Source organism: Rattus norvegicus, chromosome 3 (assembly GCF_036323735.1).
Source record: "Rattus norvegicus strain BN/NHsdMcwi chromosome 3, GRCr8, whole genome shotgun sequence".
NCBI lineage: Eukaryota > Metazoa > Chordata > Mammalia > Rodentia > Muridae > Rattus > Rattus norvegicus.
In genome coordinates, this window is record NC_086021.1 from 29,631,211 (window position 1) to 29,649,920 (window position 18,710).

At 48.8% G+C, this 18,710-nt stretch overlaps 1 protein-coding gene across 12 annotated transcripts in view; it reads right to left on the reverse strand.

Moving 5' to 3' along the window:
• Positions 1 to 18,710, reverse strand: part of Sec16a (SEC16 homolog A, endoplasmic reticulum export factor) — a 35,147-nt gene that overhangs the window by 3,432 nt on the left and 13,005 nt on the right. For 7 of the 12 annotated variants that reach the window (XM_039104081.2, XM_006233666.5, XM_006233662.5 and 4 more), the window contains 26 exons: positions 17,823 to 17,946; positions 17,097 to 17,295; positions 16,782 to 16,956; positions 16,076 to 16,218; positions 15,766 to 15,827; positions 15,520 to 15,658; positions 14,815 to 15,060; positions 13,483 to 13,580; positions 13,129 to 13,210; positions 12,830 to 12,947; positions 12,541 to 12,652; positions 12,238 to 12,343; positions 11,490 to 11,630; positions 10,945 to 11,058; positions 10,518 to 10,701; positions 9,067 to 9,312; positions 8,442 to 8,524; positions 6,847 to 6,996; positions 3,935 to 4,012; positions 3,678 to 3,734; positions 3,426 to 3,537; positions 2,955 to 3,092; positions 2,620 to 2,714; positions 1,891 to 1,968; positions 1,116 to 1,175; positions 236 to 313 (listed from right to left, as the gene is read on the reverse strand). In XM_039104081.2, coding sequence (XP_038960009.1) covers positions 236 to 313; positions 1,116 to 1,175; positions 1,891 to 1,968; positions 2,620 to 2,714; positions 2,955 to 3,092; positions 3,426 to 3,537; positions 3,678 to 3,734; positions 3,935 to 4,012; positions 6,847 to 6,996; positions 8,442 to 8,524; positions 9,067 to 9,312; positions 10,518 to 10,701; positions 10,945 to 11,058; positions 11,490 to 11,630; positions 12,238 to 12,343; positions 12,541 to 12,652; positions 12,830 to 12,947; positions 13,129 to 13,210; positions 13,483 to 13,580; positions 14,815 to 15,060; positions 15,520 to 15,658; positions 15,766 to 15,827; positions 16,076 to 16,218; positions 16,782 to 16,956; positions 17,097 to 17,295; positions 17,823 to 17,946 — 3,218 coding nt within the window. Of the gene's footprint in view, positions 1 to 235; positions 314 to 1,115; positions 1,176 to 1,890; positions 1,969 to 2,619; positions 2,715 to 2,954; positions 3,093 to 3,425; positions 3,567 to 3,677; positions 3,735 to 3,934; positions 4,013 to 6,846; positions 6,997 to 8,441; positions 8,525 to 9,066; positions 9,313 to 10,517; positions 10,702 to 10,944; positions 11,059 to 11,489; positions 11,631 to 12,237; positions 12,344 to 12,540; positions 12,653 to 12,829; positions 12,948 to 13,128; positions 13,211 to 13,482; positions 13,581 to 14,814; positions 15,061 to 15,519; positions 15,659 to 15,765; positions 15,828 to 16,075; positions 16,219 to 16,781; positions 16,957 to 17,096; positions 17,296 to 17,822; positions 17,947 to 18,710 lie in introns of those variants that run through there. The other 5 variants (XM_063282952.1, XM_063282953.1, XM_063282954.1 and 2 more) reach the window with 2 other exon arrangements.

An 18,710-nucleotide genomic window follows, 5' to 3' on the forward strand; every position in this document is an offset into this window, starting at 1 on the left:
ACAAACAGAGGATGCAGATTAAGTCAAGTGAGAGACCTACAGAGTGAGTTCTAGGACTGCTGGGGCTACACAGAGAAACCCTGTCTCAAACAAACAAACAAACAAACAAACAAACAAACAAACAAAAAACAAGTAAGAAAACAAAACAAAACCCCCAAATGAACAACCAGGGAACAAAGGAGCCTCAGTGAGCAGGCAAGCTGGGGCTGTGGGAACACAGGGAAAGGTCACTCACCTGCACCAACTGCGCAGGGTTGTAAAAGGGCACAGACCCACCAGGAGTGGCCCCTGCAGGACAGTGGTCTCCAGGAGCCTGTGAAACAGAGAGAAGGACCTCAGCAAGCCAGTGTGTCACAGCAGCTGCTGTCCCAGCAGTAGATACAAGCCACACCTCAGAAAGGACCATTAGTGCTCCAAATAGGCGAGAGAGAGAGAGAGACAGACAGACAGACAGGCAGCTCTGATAACACTTGTTGTTTTCACTACTGGATGGGTCATGGCACAGCCAAAGTCAAAGCACCATGCAGCAAAGTAATCTGAACAACATGCAGACAGAGAGTGCGGGACATGGAGACTTCATTAGTGCTGGTCAAGCAGTTAGGAGGCCTGGACACTGTGCCGCTCTAGAGCCATGGGTAGTCAGAAATGCCCCCTAAGACTTTTCATTGAAAGCTTGGACACAGCCTGGCTCCAAAACACAAGATGAAAGCATCCCTTGTCTCCTCTAGTTAGGCCACATGATGGCTATCACGTCCACATTTCTACTGTCTACAAACAGACTTCCTCAAGCCTCATTAGCAAGGAGAAATTTTTCTTCACAAGTTGTGCCCTATTTCAGGAGATGTTGATAGCATGGTAGGGTCAGGCCACTTCACAAGGAGCAGAGTTAGGGAGCTCCCTTGAGCATTCTGAACCCTGTGAGGCAAGTCTACCACAGCATATCTAGACAGCATCACAAACCCAGGCCATTTCATAAGGAAAACTGCATCTTTGCCCACACGATGCTTGGTTAACACAAGGGGTTAGTGACAAAGTAAAGAGAATGACAGACTCTCTAAGGGACATACAGGGGCTACACAGCCAGCCCCGTGGAGGGAGCCACCAGCCACAGGTACCTGATGGAAATGCCGGCTCACTTCCTGTGAGAGCGAGCTCAGAGAGCTACAGCGCGAGAGCTATGGACAGCAAGAACACACACAGATACACACATGAAGATCAGCATGCCCCACTGCTCCAAGCTGCCGGCTGGTTTAAAAGCTTAACGACGCCATTACAGTCAACGTCACTCAAATGAAGACAGCCAGAGGTAGCTTCAAATGTCCCCCACAGTTTTGGTTAAGAAAACCATCATTACGCTGGGAGAAGGGAAAAAAAAATCTGTCTGGCTCTTAGCTCATACTTTGTGACAGCTCAAAGTTCTGAAATCGCTTAGGATACTGTGAGGGAGACCTGGCTAGAAGGTGATGATGTCAGCCCCACCCTGACTCAGTTCCTGAGCAAGAGTGATCATACAAGTTAAAATGTTACTATGACTCAAACACATTAAGTGTTTCCATCTTGCACTTTCTTCTCCTACTCACTGCACATACTTCTAAAGAGTCATCATGGGGCAGTGCACTGAGCTGCCCGAGCCTCCATTCCCAGCCAGAGTACCCCACCACACCCACACACCCCAGACATGCAACATGCACACACCCATGCACATGCATGCCCTCACCTCCTCTCTTGCACACATATAATACACAAATGCACACATAACACATGCGCACACACGCACGCACACGCACACACACGCACGCACACGCACGCACACGCACACACACACACACACACTCTCTCTCTCTCTCTCTCTCTTTCTCTCTGCACTCATACACCAGTGGTGCTCCCTACCTCTCCTCCCTGGGAGCCATCTGCTGGTTTGGAGGGTGAGAGTTCAGGCCCAGGGGCTGATACTGTAGAGCTTACCACCTATGAGGAAATATAAAGTGTGAAATGTGGAACGCTCCAATCCCAAAGAGTCTAAGCTTTTATACCTAGGGAAAAGAAAACTGCCTGTTCCTGTAGTCACACAGCCTGAAGACTATTCTGATGTGCCCTGGCACCTCTGTGAGAGGTCACATGGAAGGTGTTTTCCCCAGGACCCCACTGTCCTGCTGGCATGGCCCACAAGCGTGTGTACAGCCCACATTATTGTCCTCTAACTGTATGGGGTCCAGACCAGGAGGCTTCCATAAGGCGGGGTCCCCTGCTCTCGTCCCTTCTTTACTTTTTTCACTGCTACCTGATTCTTTGTTTTTTAACTTTTGTTTGATTTTAAAAACTTGGGTAAAATATGTTCAACTAACAATTCCCACCCATACCACTTCAAAGCAAGAAACATTAATGGACTGTACTGTTAACCAGCCGTCACCACCATCTGCCTTTAGTTTTTCCTCTTTCCAAACTGAACCTTGAGCGCCTTCCTCAGTCCTTGATTCACCTTCTAATCACTCTACCAAACAAATACAAACAGTGCGACCTGTCAACCTGGTCACACCCGACACTGATTTGCAGAGGGCAAAGGAATCCTGAAGGACACAGGGAACCCCTCGCCTTCTTCCTACAGCACTGTATATATACCTTGGCTTCCAGGGTGGGCTCTGCCTTAGATTGAGTCCCAGCTGGTGCCTGTCCCCTACAGCCAGTCCCATCTGCAGGTTGTGACTCTTCTGCATCTGTGAATGAGGGAGCATCAAGTCATCACGCCGGCCCAATCTCTGGGACATTCTGTGTAACAGTCCACATGGCAGGGTTCAACCACTGACCCTCAGGGAGGAAAGTCCAATTGCCAAAGACGTATATACAAGCCTTCGGTCCTCTGCACTTTGGCCCAGTTATTCTTCTAAGAAGACGAGGGCCAGAGGATCATGGATGGAAATGGATCAAGAAGCAGGGCTAACGCATGAGCTGCATACCTGGGTTTGGTACAAATAAGTTAGAAGGGATTGGCAGCGGGGCAAGAGGAGCAAAGAAATCCGCAGGAGCAAGAGCTGGTTCACTCCGCTGTGTTCCACTTGGGTTGAGAACATCCACATAGCGAGCTCTGGACCCACCTACCAATGAGAAGGGGGCAAATTCCGGTGAGCACTGAGCGACTTCCAATATCCAACCAACCTGATCCATGCTGAATCAGAGGAACTAATGAGACCCATAGCAGAATTGACTATGAGCTTAGTTTCCGTTTTACCCAGGCACACGGGTTGCATATTTACTAATAGAAAACTTGGATCCCTTCATGTACTGGGTAACTGGGCTTTTCTCTCAAGGGTAGAAATGCATTCTCCCTAGCACGGACAGCGTAAGCATCACGACAGCTGACTGAGCTCTGGATGTCATAGCACCATGTTCTATACAGATGCCTCTGATTTCACTGTAGCTATTATTACCTGCTTTTCTAGAAAACACATTCACGGAGGCCATGGGTGGTCCTGCAGGCCCAGTGGGAGCCGCCTGGGGAACCCTGGGGAACGATGTTGGAGGTGGGGGTGGAGCCTTCTTCTGCAGAGGGAGAGACAGCTCAGCAATGCCTTTAACATGATGGAGACCAGTGAGGACTCTCCAAAGGGAGGCCTTGCCCAGGTGACGAGGAATAAAGCAAGCATCTTCCCCTGAAACAGGGGCCTAAAGACACTGCTCACCTCCTCCTCCGGTTCATTCAGATTCACCCACTGGTTTTTCTTTTCATCCCAAACAATCTGCCAAGATTTTTAAAAGAAAAAAATTCAGTCCAATGAAACTAGAAAGAATTAGAATCTGATTTAGACACTTCACAACTTCAGAGAATGTTCTTTTTCAGGTCTGGTATGAATCCTAATACACTGCATTTTCAAGCAGTGACGGGCCATCCTTACCTATCCACCCTACTAAGCGACTGCTACATCTGGACAACACTCACTGATTTGTTCTTGTCATCTGGTAGATAAGCTTCTGTCCTTTTCTTCCCAGGCAGCCAGCGAGAGAACCAGGACTCGGTCTAAATAAAATCAGCAGAAAAACATGAGGCCACTTCCCAGTGAGAGGAGCCCAGCAGGAAATGGAAAGCATTGTGTCCAGAGGTGGGATGTGGGTGGAGGACGGGGCTGAGCAGTCAACCGTCATGGGACACAGAGGGTGAGCTCATCTGGATGCTTTGACCACACAAGTCAAAGGGGTTTGAATGTACCTGAAAATATATAGACTAGGCTGGTCTCAAACTCATTGAGATCTGCCTGCTTCAGCCTCCCAAGTGCTGGGATTAAAGACCTGAGCCACCGCCCCCTGGCTTAAAAAAAATCTGTATGTGTTGGGTATGTGCACATGAGTAGGTGCCAGAGGCATTGGAACCCCTAGAACTGGGGTTATAGGTAGTTGAGAGCGGCCTGCCATACATGTCAAGGGACCCTGGGTGAGGAAGAGATGTGAGTTTGTCTACTTGGTCTCCTACTTCCTGCTCCCTGGATGTCCTGAAAAACACACACACAGACACACACACACACACACACACACACACACACACACACACACAGACACACACACACACACACACACAATTTTTTTGAGACAGGATTTCTCTATGTAGCCCTGGCTATCTTGGAACTCACTCTATAGGCCAGGTTGGCCTTGAACTCACAGAGATCTGCCTGCCTCTGCCTCCTGAGTGTTGGCATAAATCACACACCACCATCAGCTAGCCCCTTGAAGATATCAGAATTATAGTTGGAGCTTTCCTGGGTGTTCTGGGTCCTGCAGAGTCTTTATGATAAGATGGTAGAGGTGTATCATTCAGGAACCACAGTTTGGATGGAAAGCCCAGGGGTTATTACTAGCTGGCCCCTGAATGGCAGGCACCCAGGTGAGAAACAGTGACTCCGGGAGGCTCTGATGCCTATGATATTCATTCAGTCAATCACCTTTGGTCTCTTTTTTATTTTTTAGACAGGATCTTACTACGTAATTCTGGAAACTTCCTAGCAGAACAGACTGGTCTCAAATTTATAGAGATTAGCTTGTCTCTGCCTCCACAGTGCTTGGATTAAAGGCATGCATCGCCACACCAGGCATGGCCTCCTTTTTAAAATGTCCTCAGTGTCAGAGCAGGAGAGCTCACCCAGCTCCTTGCCAGCTACAGGACTTGGGAGAGCAGGCTCCGCACCTCGACTGGGCAGCACAGTGGTGCTGGCTCTGGAAGTGTGGGTGTGGGTGAGCTGGCCCCCAGGGCAGGAGAGCGGGAGAGCTGGCCCTGCCTCCTGTGGATGGCGGCACTGGGAGGTCTAGCAGCACTGAGCTGAAGAGCTGGCCCTGGTGTTGTTGGTGAGGGAGAGCCAGTGGGCAGGGCACCTCAGCTGCCACCCAGGCCCATCCAGGGCTCTGAGTTGGCCAATCCCAAAATCTACATCAACTGTTGGGGCCAGTGAAAGGGTTAGTTCTGCTGATCCAAAGCTGCAAGATCTCCAAGACACAGTGCAACAACAGGATAACTGGGAGGAGTCTCAATGAGGAGCCAATATCAACAGTGTCACAAAAGCCAGAAACCTTGAACCAGAACAATGACTCATTCAATGAACATTCAAAAGTGAAGATGTGAGGACAGAGGGGTTTACTGTGGGACATCTGTCCATGACCAGATGCTTTCTACACTTTGTTCTGCTTGTTCTGTTTGTGTGGTTTTTATGTTGGCGAAGGGAATGCAAGGGCAGCAAGCAGGCATAAGGGGGCTGGTAGACATGATGTGAAACTCACAAAGAATCAATAAAAAACTTTATCTCCGGTACAAGAACAGTCCATGTATTAACGATTGAGTTGCCTCTCTAGCCCCTAAAATTATCTTGGGCTTCTTTTTTGTTTTGTTTTGTTTACCCTGTACTAACTAGGGCTGAACCCCAGGCATTGTGCTGTACACCTGAACTTTATCCTCAGCCTTCATATGTTTTTAAAAATTAAACTTGTGTGTATTTTCAAAAAATTATCATGAAGGGTATCTGATAAGCTGAACTTTCTTAAAATGATGAACTACGGGAGAGAGATGGTTCCGTGATTAAGAGCATAGACCGCTCTGCCAGAGGACAAGATTTGGTTCTCAGCACACACTTTGGGCAACTCACAACCTCCTTACCTGTAGCTCCAGGGCCCTCTCTGTCTCTGCAGGCACCCATACAGATACACACATGCACGTGTAATTTAAAATTACATAATTTTTTTTTTAAAATTGAAGAACTTAAAATGTCATCAAGAACAAAAAGCTGGTCTGCAGATTGAGACAGGATGTGTACCACACACTCATCCAATGAAGGACCTGCAGCCACCATGCAAGGACTCACACATCACTGAAACAACAGCTCAGAATGCAGAAAGGTCACAACAGGTACAAGAGCACTGAGCACTGAGGGCTAAGCTTGTGCCAAGGTGCTCAGCTTGGCTGCTATCAGGAGATACATGTGCCCTACTCTGGCTGCACTGGGGCTTGTCTGTGATGGACTGGCTATGAGTGAGTCTCTAGGAAGCCTGGGTATTTCCTCACCAATCTGGGTGCGCACACGCATGTGCACACTCTCTCTCTCTCTCTCTCTCTCTCTCTCTCTCTCTCTCTCTCTCTCTCACACACACACACACACACACACACACACACGCGGACAGACAGACAGACTTGCCTAGTTGTGACATGCTTTACACACTCAATTTCATGTATGTTACATCTTGGGAAAATAGTTTACGAATGTTTGATTATAACAAATGAATGGTCTCTTCTTTGCCTCTAATTCCCAAGGAAAGCTGCTTCTGGTGCTGAGCCTCCCTCCTGTATTCGCCCACCTCTGCAGGACTGGGCTATACCTTCTTGGGCTCCTTGGGCTCCTTTTTGACAGCTTGTGCAGGTTTCTTCCCTTCAGAATCAGGTGTCAAAGATGGGGCACGTGTCAGACTGGAGCTGCCAAGATCCCACACTGGGGAGGTTTCCGAGTCCTGTGCTGTTCTAGAGGAGCCCTGTCACAAAGCAAGATGAAAGCCAGCTTTCCTGGAGCTCCTTGTGAGGAAGAGAAGGGGTAAGCAAGCACAGCTGACTGTGTCTCCCTAGTAGGGCAGAGAACTGTGAGAGCAAGGAAGAGGATTCACCCTCGCCGGCAGACCAGGCACTTTGAAACTTCCCAGTCTGCTAGAGAAATGTCACACACAGCCAGCAAACACTAGCAAGGTGCATCACACTCCAAGAGAGGAAGTATACACATGCCCTGAGGGAGGGACTGCTTAGAGCTGGGCATGATGTTGTTAGAAAAATACCACAATTTAAAATATTTTCTCCATGAGCTGATGAACGGCTCAGTGGTAAGACACTTGCAACTCAACCTTGCCACCGTGAATTTGATCTCTAGAATTCACATAAAAGTGGAAGGAGAGAACCAAACTACAGGGTTTCCTCGGACTACCACAGGGTGCATGTACTATGGTACATGCACTACCCCCACCCCACCACAATAAAAATAAAATAAAGAGGGTGGAGAGATGGCTCACTTATTAAGAGTGTTTACTGCTCTTGCAATTAGTTCTCAGCACTCACTTCCTGTGGGTCACAAATCCCTGTAACTGCAGCTCCAGGGACTCAGTGACCTCCTCTGGCCTCTATAGGAACCCATGCACACATACACATGTACACACACACACACAAATAAACATAAAGTTTCTTTCACAGTGATCCAGCCCTGGGTGAAGACGTGATTGCCACACAGGGAAGCTCCCTGTGCTGTGCTTATTTCTCAGGAACGGGCGAGCTGAAATGAGGAGACACCTACTGATGGGACAACACCCATCAGTGCAGGGCAGCTATAAAGAAAAGTGCCATCTGTCCCTTTTGGTTGAGAGCACACAGAAGAGTATCTGTACCAAAGTCTGTGTGCTACGGTGACTGCAATTTCAGGGAAACCAAAATATCAGGTTCTATTGTACAGTGAGGGTAGACATCTGGAAGGTTCTCCATGTTTGAGAATTATATCTAGAATTTCACTACAGGTGGCTGTTCTTTCTGCTTAAAGGAACTGCTTTTACAACACTAGATTCTCTTTTTGCCTCTTTCTCCATCAACATTTTTACCAACATTTGAATAATTAAAGTTACTTTTAAATTAATGTGTCCTGGAGGGCATGTGTGTTAGAATACATGTGTGGAAGTCAGAGGGTAACTTGTAGGAGTTGGTTCTCTCTGTCTCCCATATGAGAATGAGCTCAGGTCATCAGACTTGGTGGCAAGCACCCTTAACAAATGACCCATCTCCCTGGCCTCAGCTCCAATGATCTTAGAAACACTTCCTCTGTAAGAATCGAATTTAAGAACAATTTCCTTACCTTCCTTACCTTCCTATTTCAGGCTAAGAACAAGGAGCCAAAGTGCCTACTCAATAAACTCACAGGGGACACAACAACAAGCTATAGAAGTACCAGGTCAGCGACGTTCTTGCCAAACTCCTCTTCACGGGGCTCAGGAGGGGAGTGTCTGACAGGTGAGCCCTGTGGCACCATTTCTGTCAAAACAAAAGAGAATGACTGGGTCCTGGAGCTGCTGCCATGGGGTAAGAGGGAAGCAGGGCTCTGGCCAGGAACAGACTGAGAACAAAGTGATGACCAGGGCTCAGTCACCAGTGCCCCTTTCCAGTGTGGGAAAGGAAGGCTTTCCCAAGTGTGTGGCAACTAACCACTTGCTTTAAAAGCAATCACAGACAGACAGGCACAGGCACAGGATCCATCAAATTTGGCTTCCAGAGAAACATCTGCCACCCCGACTTGTGCAACCCACAGGACTTTAGTACAGCACCAAGACAGAGCCCGCAAATGCCCCGGGACCATTCTCTTACTCTCTAAATGGCAGTTAGGCTTCAAATGGTAACACGAGGCCAGGCCACAACAGAAACTAACATTACCGCTTTAACCGTACTGAGACTCTTAGCAGTTTGCAATGCTAGAACTTTTAGTCCAGATAATAGCTTCTACGAGCTACTTCCTTTAACACCAAGACCAATTAATTAGCTCTGCTCTCGGGACAACATCTACCCCTCAGCAGACATACCTGGATCTGGGCTTCTGGCCTCCTGGAGTGGTGGCCCACTTTCCTGGAGACCTGGTGTAGCGGGTGGTAGGGCCTGCCCAGGATGCAGCACTGCAGGATCAGATCTGGAGGATTCTGGGAAGCCAAGTACAGACCCCGGGGGTCCATAGGCAGCACTCAGCTCCAGGGGGGGACGAGACATTGGTACTGGGAACATGGGCACCCTGGCAAGGTGAGCAGGCTGGCCATCAGGCAATGTCTGAGGAGCTGTAGGGGAGAGTGGAGAACAGGAACTCTAAGGTCACTGTGGCTGACTTCCAGGCAAGTAATGATAAGCACATACGCTGCTCTGCACAGGCACGCGTCTTTTATGATGAGGTAGCTGGAAAAACAGCACCCCCCAGTGCTCTAGGATGGAGCAGAATGTTCCTGTCCTAGAAGCTCAGGGTCAGGATGGGTGTGCCAAGGACCAGCAGTAAATGTGATGTGGGGCAGGAGCTGAAAACTACACCAAGTGACCCCTAGCACAGTGCTGTTTTGGGAGCACTCTGCCCATCGCTAGGGTCAAATAGACCATTTATGCAGGCAGGCATCCTCCGCACAGCTCAACTGGCTAAGTGAGTCCTCTCTGTCAGCTCAACACTGGACACAAGGGCATAGGCCTACGATCTCAATTGCTCAGGAGGCTTAGGTAATTTGTAAACCACAAGTCTAACTAACACCAGCTTGAGCAATGCTGTGAGATCTCCATCTCCCAGCACAAAACAAGATTCCCAATGTAGGAAATGAATCAGGAAGAAGAAAAACGAGGGGGTTAATTCCAGTGTGGCGGCAGGAAACATGTAGGAGTGGGGAGTGGCTATCAGTAGAGATGGAAGGCCACAGGGTGGGCACCAGAAGCCGTCTGAGTCAAGCGTGGATGGGACACCAGGTAGGAGGGGAGTTTTGGAATAGAGGGTAAGAGGGTATCAGGGTATCAGGGCTGAACTGCCTGCTGTCAGGCTGGTTGAGGATACCTGCAGAGCAGGGGCAGAATGAGAGACAGGGCAACGGAAAAGATGCTTGCCTGGCCAGGAAAGAGGTTTAAGAAATGAGTGAGAGGTCTGGACCTCATCTCCTGGAGGGATGGGTAACCCTTCCCAAAGATGAGGAGAAGCAGCTGCAGACTGAGAAGTAGTGGTACTTGCTCCGACAGAGCTACGAGGCACCACAGGAAGCAAGCAGTTAAATGGCCCTGAGTCTGTCAGGGGCCAGGGCCAGGGCCAGGGGGCATAGGCATTCATGACATCAGCAGGAGGGCATCTAAAGTTCTGCAACTTTACATGATCGCTGCATGGGGACGCATAAGAGAAAGAAGGAGAAAGTCCAAACATCCCAATCACCGTGGTATACACAATGCCAATTCTGGCAGCAGTGTTCTGTCTCTCAAAGAAGACATCAGTAAGCAAGTACATGGGTGCTGTGGGTCCCACCTGTGGGCAGCAGCTGCACGCTGTGCACCAAAGGCTCAGTGCTTGGCATCAGGAGAGGGTTGTCGGCCCTTGGCCCTGCCTGCTGGTTGAGTCCAGGGCCATCTGGCTGCTCCACCTCAGAGCCCGATGTGATGTGACACTGCTGGGGTTCAGTTCCATCCTGGTTCCACAGCACAGTGCCCTCCTACAGAAAACAGAGTCAAGCTGCAGCCATGCTCAACAGTACACGTGAGCGCAGGTGAACTCTCCACATCGAGAGGTCTACACTGATGCTCTCCTGGCAAGGAGGGACTCTCAGAGTGTATACTTCTCAAGTCACAGTGCACCCATCAGATGCTTCAGCACGGAAACGACAGGGGCACAAACCCTCTCACCAAATGCTTCCAAGCCAAGTTCTAGGACAAGGCTGTGTTGTCAAAAGGCGTACCTGGATCTGCCTCTCCACGTGCTGCAGCTGCACCAACCAGGCAGGCTCCACAAAGGACTCCTCCTCTGGCTTCTCCTTCAGTTGAGGATCGAAGAGGCGTAACTGGGAAGCCATCTAGACCCCAGAGAACAGAGGTCCTTGTTATTGCCAAATGGCACCAACAAAACTGTTCCCAAGTGCAACACAGTGGGCCTGAAGAAGGCCGCGTGTGGGTTGTGCCAAGCTGAGTGGTCAGAGTGCTCCGGGTGCAGTTCACACTTAGATGGATACTAACTGGCCTGTCTAAGTGCTCAACTAACCAGGGAAGATGCAGTCCTCTGAGAGCCTTAAAGGATTTGAATGGATCAAGATGAATTTGTTAAGCAGTGACTGTTAATGATGCAAAGTCCAAAACAGCCACCCAAGAGCACCAAAGTATCTAAAGTATCTAAATTCTGGATCTCTCTTTGTTAAGAACCACCCATCACCCCCAAGACCAGCAAGATGAAGTCTGTGCCTTTCCAGAGTTGTCGAGACGGTAACAGGAAGGCCCTGGAAGCTCCTACCTGAATCAACTGGCTAATCAGCACTGGGGAGTATGCAGTAGGCTGTGTCAGGACACTCTTGGCTATTACTTCACAGTAGTGGAAGGCCTGTGTAGCGAGTCCCATTTCAGCCAGGCGGCACAAGTAGATGAATTTAAACACCTGAAACGACAAGTGCATCACCACAGTCCTGGGGCTTCCATCAAGTGCACGTCACAATCCTGGGCTTCCCACGGCCCTAAGGTCTTAGAAGCTGTATATCACAGCAGCCTCCGTGACAGTGTAGTGTCAAAGTAGACACGTGCACTCCCCATGACCCCTCTGACACAGCCAGCAGGTTCAAGATTTGATGTCCTGCTGCTGCCACTCGTCCAGACAACTGGCTTTCTTATGGGCAAACTATAAACATTACCCACTAATATATACAAACCTATGTACACACACGCACCTACACACCTACCCACCTCTACACACTCACCCCCCCACACCTCCACACACACACCCACCCACCTCCACACAGATACACACAACTCTCATTAAAAAATACCTTATATATAAAACCTTTTGAAATATAGTCTGAAATATTAAGAACAAAAATATAAAAAATTCTCTATTCAGTATAGCATTTTGACCAACTGTATATTCAAAGTGTCAAAAACCAAACCAAATTAAACAAACAGTGAAAAAAACCTCACAAAACAAAACACCTCGTCATTACTTTTGTGAGAATTCAAAACCCTAAGAAGCCACCCCTCACAGCCCCGCTCACCTGGAAGTTAGGTAAGGAACAGGTATGCGCCCCAAGGGACTGAGCGTACTCATAAGCCTCCGTCCTTTGAATGGCTTCATTAGTGGCAAACTTTAAAAATGGCAAACTGTGGAAGAAGTGAATTACTCACTCACTTTGAAAAGTGGCCAACACTGGCACCATAAATCTCAAAGCAAGTAAACCCAAGTACGCCCCATCATGTAGCAAAGCTGCAAGGCTGGCCATTCCGGATTAACTGAAGAAACGGGGGTCATTTGCTTCTTAGAGGAAAATGGATCCTGCTATCTCGACTTGATTCCTTACCTGTGATTTGAGCCTATCAAAACAAGTTTGGTAGTTTTCTTTGTATAAACCCCAAATCCAACCTGGGCCATGAGGTAGCAAAAATGTGCGGCATCCAGCAGGCCTTTTGATGCTGGAGAGAGAGAAAGCGATCACATCTCATCAGTCCTAGGAAACGCTTCAGGGAAGGTGCCAGAGACATTAGACTTAGGAAAGCCATGTCTCTTGTGGTTCTGGCACAGCTATTCACACAGTCAGACTCTGGGGTCAATCACATGACAGCCAAAGGCCCACTTCACACCTAACCCACCTAGGGTATCACCCATGGTAGCCATGGTCCGAGATTCCACATCCATGTTGTTGTTCAGGTTGGACAAAACCATTGCAAGATGTGGCCTCCAATCTCCCCATTTCTCATCTCCACAACACTATAATGAGAAGAACATCAAACAAATTCTTATCCTTCAGAGACTGTCACCTTTAATTTCCTGATGGCCAAGCCCAATGAGAAAGTAACAACAAGAATCATAGGTTTCAGAGACACTCCACAGTCAGTCTTTAGTATTCACAAATCACACTGGACTGTGGACTGTGGACCTGCACACTCACCGTGGATGCAGCAGGCATCCGTCCAGACATGAGCTGGTAGACAGTCTGCAGGGGGTCATTGATCGGAAGACTGTTGGCAAACCTACATGTACAGAGAATGGGGAGATCCACCTCTGGTTCAACAAGAAGAAACCACAGCCCATTCTCAGCCCTTTATCCAACTGAGGTTTTACAGAAGTATTAAAGAATACCAGGCAATAAGAAATTTAAAACTTCCTCAACAGTGTAACCGGAGAAAGAGCCAAGGAAGGAAGCCTACAAGTCCACAGCTGAAAACCCCATAGCAGAGGCAAGGTACTTGAGTACCAAAGTCAGGCTGTGCAACTGAATGGGGTGCACCTCAAGCTGACACACCTGGTCATGACACGGGCATGTGTCCGGCTGTCCATCTTACTTGCAAGCAGCAGGGCGTGACCCCATAAGCCATTTTTCATGGCAGACTCCAGAGCATCCTGCAATGCATTTCAGAGCTTGTGTGAATAATCAGTGCTTACTGTGGACCAGATAGAACCACAGTAGTCATGCGCATACAGAAAAAAAGATGGCTGTGGTAGGTAAGACCAATGAGCATGTGTTCAAAGTTTACAGAGAACAGTACAGTCTCCTCCTTCTGCCCTTTCCCTCTAGTGAGGGAAAAGCATGTTGCCTTCATTCCCCACTCCTGCGTGAGGACCCAGCACAGCAGCTGGGAACGAGTGACAGCACTACTACTGTGGAGTGCAGTACCAGCATGGGTTCCCTCCCGCAGACACTCTCCATCCTCAAGCTAGTCTCCCAGCACCCCAATAATCTTTGGTACAATTTGGCACTTTGGGCTAGGAGGCAAAACTTGGCAACAGAAGAAATTATTCACAAAAGCCAATAGGGTATATGATTTAAACCAGCTGTGAAACTCCATGTTAAAATTTCAAGGACCACATGTGCGCTTTCCTTGGGCATGGGGGCTACTGCAGTCTCACTCAAGAAACAGAGAGAAGGAAACCACCTGAGCACAAAAGTTCAAGACCCGCCTGGGTAACATATAAAGACTGTTTCATAAAAAGAGCTTTCTAGTCAGGTGTGGTGGCACACACTTGACATCACAGAACTTTAAAGGCTGGGGCAGGAGGAGGATGAGTTTGAGGCTACGCTGGGCCACAAGACCCCATTTCAGAGTTAAAATTCTATGTTATAGCTGGGCGTATTTGCTTATCGTGCACATGGCCTGGTTCAATTCTTAGACCCGAACAAACCAAAACCATGAACCTCTAAATTGATCATAATGTAAAGGAGAGAGAACTCTGGGCCCATCAGATGGCCCTGCCATAGAGAACTCTAGGAGCCAGTATGCTCTATCTCCCACTATTAGAACATCCTCTGCCCTAATATACAGACTTTCCCACTCCTGTACACACTTTCAGCCTCAGGTTTATAGAACCCTATTTTAACAAAAATACACAAGAGTAGTCTGACGCTTCAGTCTGTAAGAAGACTTCACCCTGGTTCTACACACAGACGAGCAACTACGCTCTCTAAATGACTAAACTGAGCTGGCTGGAGTTCTTCATGGGCTCTTCTCAGAAGAAACACTACTAATACCTTCACTGACACTGAACGGCACTCACGACAGTTGCTCCCTAGAGGAAGTTGGTCTCTCTTCCCTGGGCCAACAGACAAACAATAAAAAACATCTGCAGGGCTACCTACCTTCTTCCGACCGTACAGCAAGAGTTCACGGAACCGCTCAGTCTCCTTCTCCAGCACACTGCTGGTCACTGTCTGACTGTCTGTGAGAAATGAGAGCTGGGCCTCCCCTGACTCCTCCTCTTCCACTTGCTCCACAGCCTCATTGGTAAAATCTATCAGGTTTGCCTCGTTGGGTGACTTCCCAGGAAGCCACACAGTTCTATGGTCCCGTAACAAGAGCTCTGCGATGTCTGTTCCCACGACGGTCTACAGGATTAACACAGACAGGATGGAGAGCAACATAAGACTTTACTAGAAACAGGGTTTCCAGCCAGATAACAAGACAACTCCCAGGCTGTCAGAACATAGCCAGGTCTACAACAGGTAACACATGTTAGACCTCAAGAAAGAAACTTGACTCTTCATGTGGGCAGGGACACACTGATTCTCAGCCTCCCATAAGAGCTGAGATGGCAGCTCACCCCCAACCTCACACCTCCCTTTTGTCCTACTTTCCCAGGTTGTGGCCATGACACTCTTCCTGAGGGAGCACTGCATGGGGTAGGATGCTCTTCCTGAGGGAGCACTGCATGGGGTAGATGCTCTTCCTGAGGGAGCACTGCATGGCAGGCTTGACACTGACTGCAGCTCTGGATAGGAACAGGGAACAGATTCTGGGACTACAGGCGAACAGGGAGAGTATTCAACAAGTAAAAGGGAACATACCCCATTCTGTCTGCATAACAGAATAATGAAGTTCCAAAGAAGACTTGCAGACTCTTTGTCAATTAAACTTTCATTCTGCAAACATTTTGTCGCTTTGTTTTGTGCAAAGTTAATAACATCTACTTTGTGAGTGTCATCTCTGGGGAAAGAATGAACACCCAGTGAATGGTGGTACCAAAGCTGTGAGCCAAACTCAGCAGCCGCCCTTATGACAGACATCGAGAGGCAGCACAGTGGGGACCTTACTTGCCGAGAGGTCCTGGGAAGGAGCGCATTTCTTCCTGCTCAGGTGTGTGCTGCAGCAAGGTCTGCAATGAGAGGGACGGAGTGGGCCGTGTGTGCAGTCAGAACCACCGGCAGACTGAGCCACAAAAACCAATTCTGGAACCACACCCATCCCTCTGCCCAGAGGGTAAAAGCACTTGATACAATCATAGGAGCATGAACTACAATGGAGATTTTCAAATTTTAAACGCAAGCCCTAGAAGCCTGAGCCTTTCAGGGAAGCATCTTTTCCAAGGCCATGGGTTACAGAGCACCACAGGTCCACGGTTACCTCTAAGCTGTGGATCTCCACCAATGCGGGCTGTCCTTCTGAAGGCAGGTTGGGTATCACTTTGAGGAGCTGACCACCAGGACCAAACCTGGCACAGACGTGAGGCACTGTAAACTTCTCAGGAGAGGTCGGTCTTGATGGAACTGAATTTAAATAAAATAGGAAGAGAAGCACTGAGCTGGCTGGTCGTGTCTCACAGCGTCTAGAACAGATTCCCAGCTCAGGCTTCCTGCCTGCCTATCTCAGACTATCACAGAGCAAACAAGCTGAGCAGTTCACACACAAAAGTGGTTTCTAATGCTAACCAATACTTCACTCAGGAGAGCTCTCAGTGACACTTTAGGAGGTGAAGACTCAGGAGAGAGTCAGAATGGGACACTGGCACAAATCAGAGCAAGAGTCTCTCAGGGGAACTGAGAGGAGATCCAAGAGCGCTCACCCACATAGCCAGTGTGAGAACATAGAGAAGAGACACCCAAGGCTTGACTGGAAAGGACACTGGAATCAAAATTACCCATTAACAATGCACGCTGGGCAAGCAGACAGCTCTTAGGCCCTGAGACAAATGTCAATCCAAGGGTCAATGTCGGCCTGTACCAACAAGCCATGGCGTCCAGGACAGTGAGCGCAGAGTGCAGAGAGGAGCTGACTGCTCTACTGTTCTACCCCAACCTGGTGGCTGCACGCTCAACTGCTGAGAACGCACCTTGCTCCGCAGCAGGCCAGGAGGTGTCTGCAGGGTAGCTGTACTCTGGAAAACCATGGGCACCGCTGAAATTGCTGGCATAGGTACCATAGGCATAATCACCATGAAATGAGCCTGGGGCATGGGGGGCCTCAAAGGAACCGCCAGTCACATGGTGGCTTCTGTAAATCTGACTCTTGGGAAAGAGATCAAGCAGAGAAAGTAAGTACCCATGAACACCACAAAGACTGTGGGCACACTGTTAGTCCCAGGCAGAGACAAAGTGCAGGCCAAGACATAAAGCCTGCTCTTCCCTGCCAGGCCTGCCCAGCACACCTGGTGTGAATGGGAGCTGAGGCTGCTGCGGCGGCTGGGCAGGCTGTGAGTACTGCGCAGGCTCCGGGCTGAGTGCTCGCTGTGGATGCTGCGTCTGTCTACTTCTTCTCCATAGGGGTCCCTGTGGAGCTCAGTGTCATCATCGAAGCTCCCAGTGAAGCGAGGGTCATACCTCCAGTGATCATCACATTTCTCAGGCCTAGAGTAAGCAGGGGGCCAAGGCAGGAGATTGGAAGGGCAGCTCCCTGGGACACCACACAACTACCAGGAACTTTCTAAGGCTACAGCTAGCTCTCACTGCTCGATGCCCCTCTTCTATCCTGAGGCAGTCTTCATCCTGAAGAGTTACAGCTAACCTTGCAGGCCCGGCACAAGAAACCAAATCGTGGGTTCAGATGCAGGTGATCTCAGAGAATACACTGCAGGTACAATGAGGGCAGTCCCTGTCCTGGGTTATGGGCAGGATGGAGAAGGGACAGAAGAAAATAGGAGGCAGCCCTCAGGTCCTCCCAGGACTACTAGGAAGAAACACACTTAAGCCAGTCCTCCTCCCATAAGCTGGAGGTGGGCACAGGGAGAGGTGGCCAGTGCTTCCTCTTTCAAACCCTAGATTACTGCTCAGAAGCTCCAGAACTGTAGCTGACTACTCCCAAAGACAGGACGAGGGCAAGCAAGAGCACACCTCGGCTTTCTCCAACCTCCTTCATTCATGTGCCTGTCACCAACCTGTCACTGTAAGCATAGTTGTCCTTCCTGTATGGGTCATGGTCAGAGTCATACCAGTACCTCCGGTCCCAGGTGCGAGGGTCCCTAAATCGAGACCCATAGTAACGGTCCCAGCGGCCTGGGTCTGTCAGTGAAGAACAAAGGCATGAATGTGGCGGCCACACACAGAAGACCCAGCTCCCCTGAAGCAGGTGGACAGCTTAGGAATGAAGGACAGGCCTGGCCTAGAGAACAAGCCCTGACTGACCCAGAGGGCCCAGCTGCCTGCCTCCTGCCCATGATGGAATAGGCACTGGTCATTCTCTTAAGGCAAGAGTTAAGAGTACTATATAAGCTCTTTTTCACCTTTTTTGGTTTATTTTACAATGTGAAGAATTAAACCTAAGGCTTCAAGTTTATAGCTAGATGCCATAGTTACAACTCCAGTCCCAATAATACTTATAATTGTTAATCTTAATTAAGACTATACTATCTCTCCAGCTCATGTTTCAGGATATTTTAAGAAAATAATTTCATTAAAAGCAAACTATGGGGCTGGGGATTTAGCTCAGTGGTAGAGCGCTTACCTAGGAAGCGCAAGGCCCTGGGTTCGGTCCCCAGCTCCGGGAAAAAAAAAAAAAAAGAAAAAAGAAAAAAGAAAAAAAAAGCAAACTATAAGCTGGGTGTAGTGGCCCATGCCTTTGATCCCAGCACTCAGAAGCCAGAGGCAGGCAGAACTAGCCAGGCCAGCCTAGTCTGCAGAGTGAGTTCTAGGATAGCCAGGACTGTTACACACAGAGAAACCCTATCTCAAAAACAAAAACAAAAAAGCCAAAAGCCAACTCTTAAAAAGAAATACTAATGTTATAACCAACACAAGGTACTGTTACATACAATACCCCTGTTTAA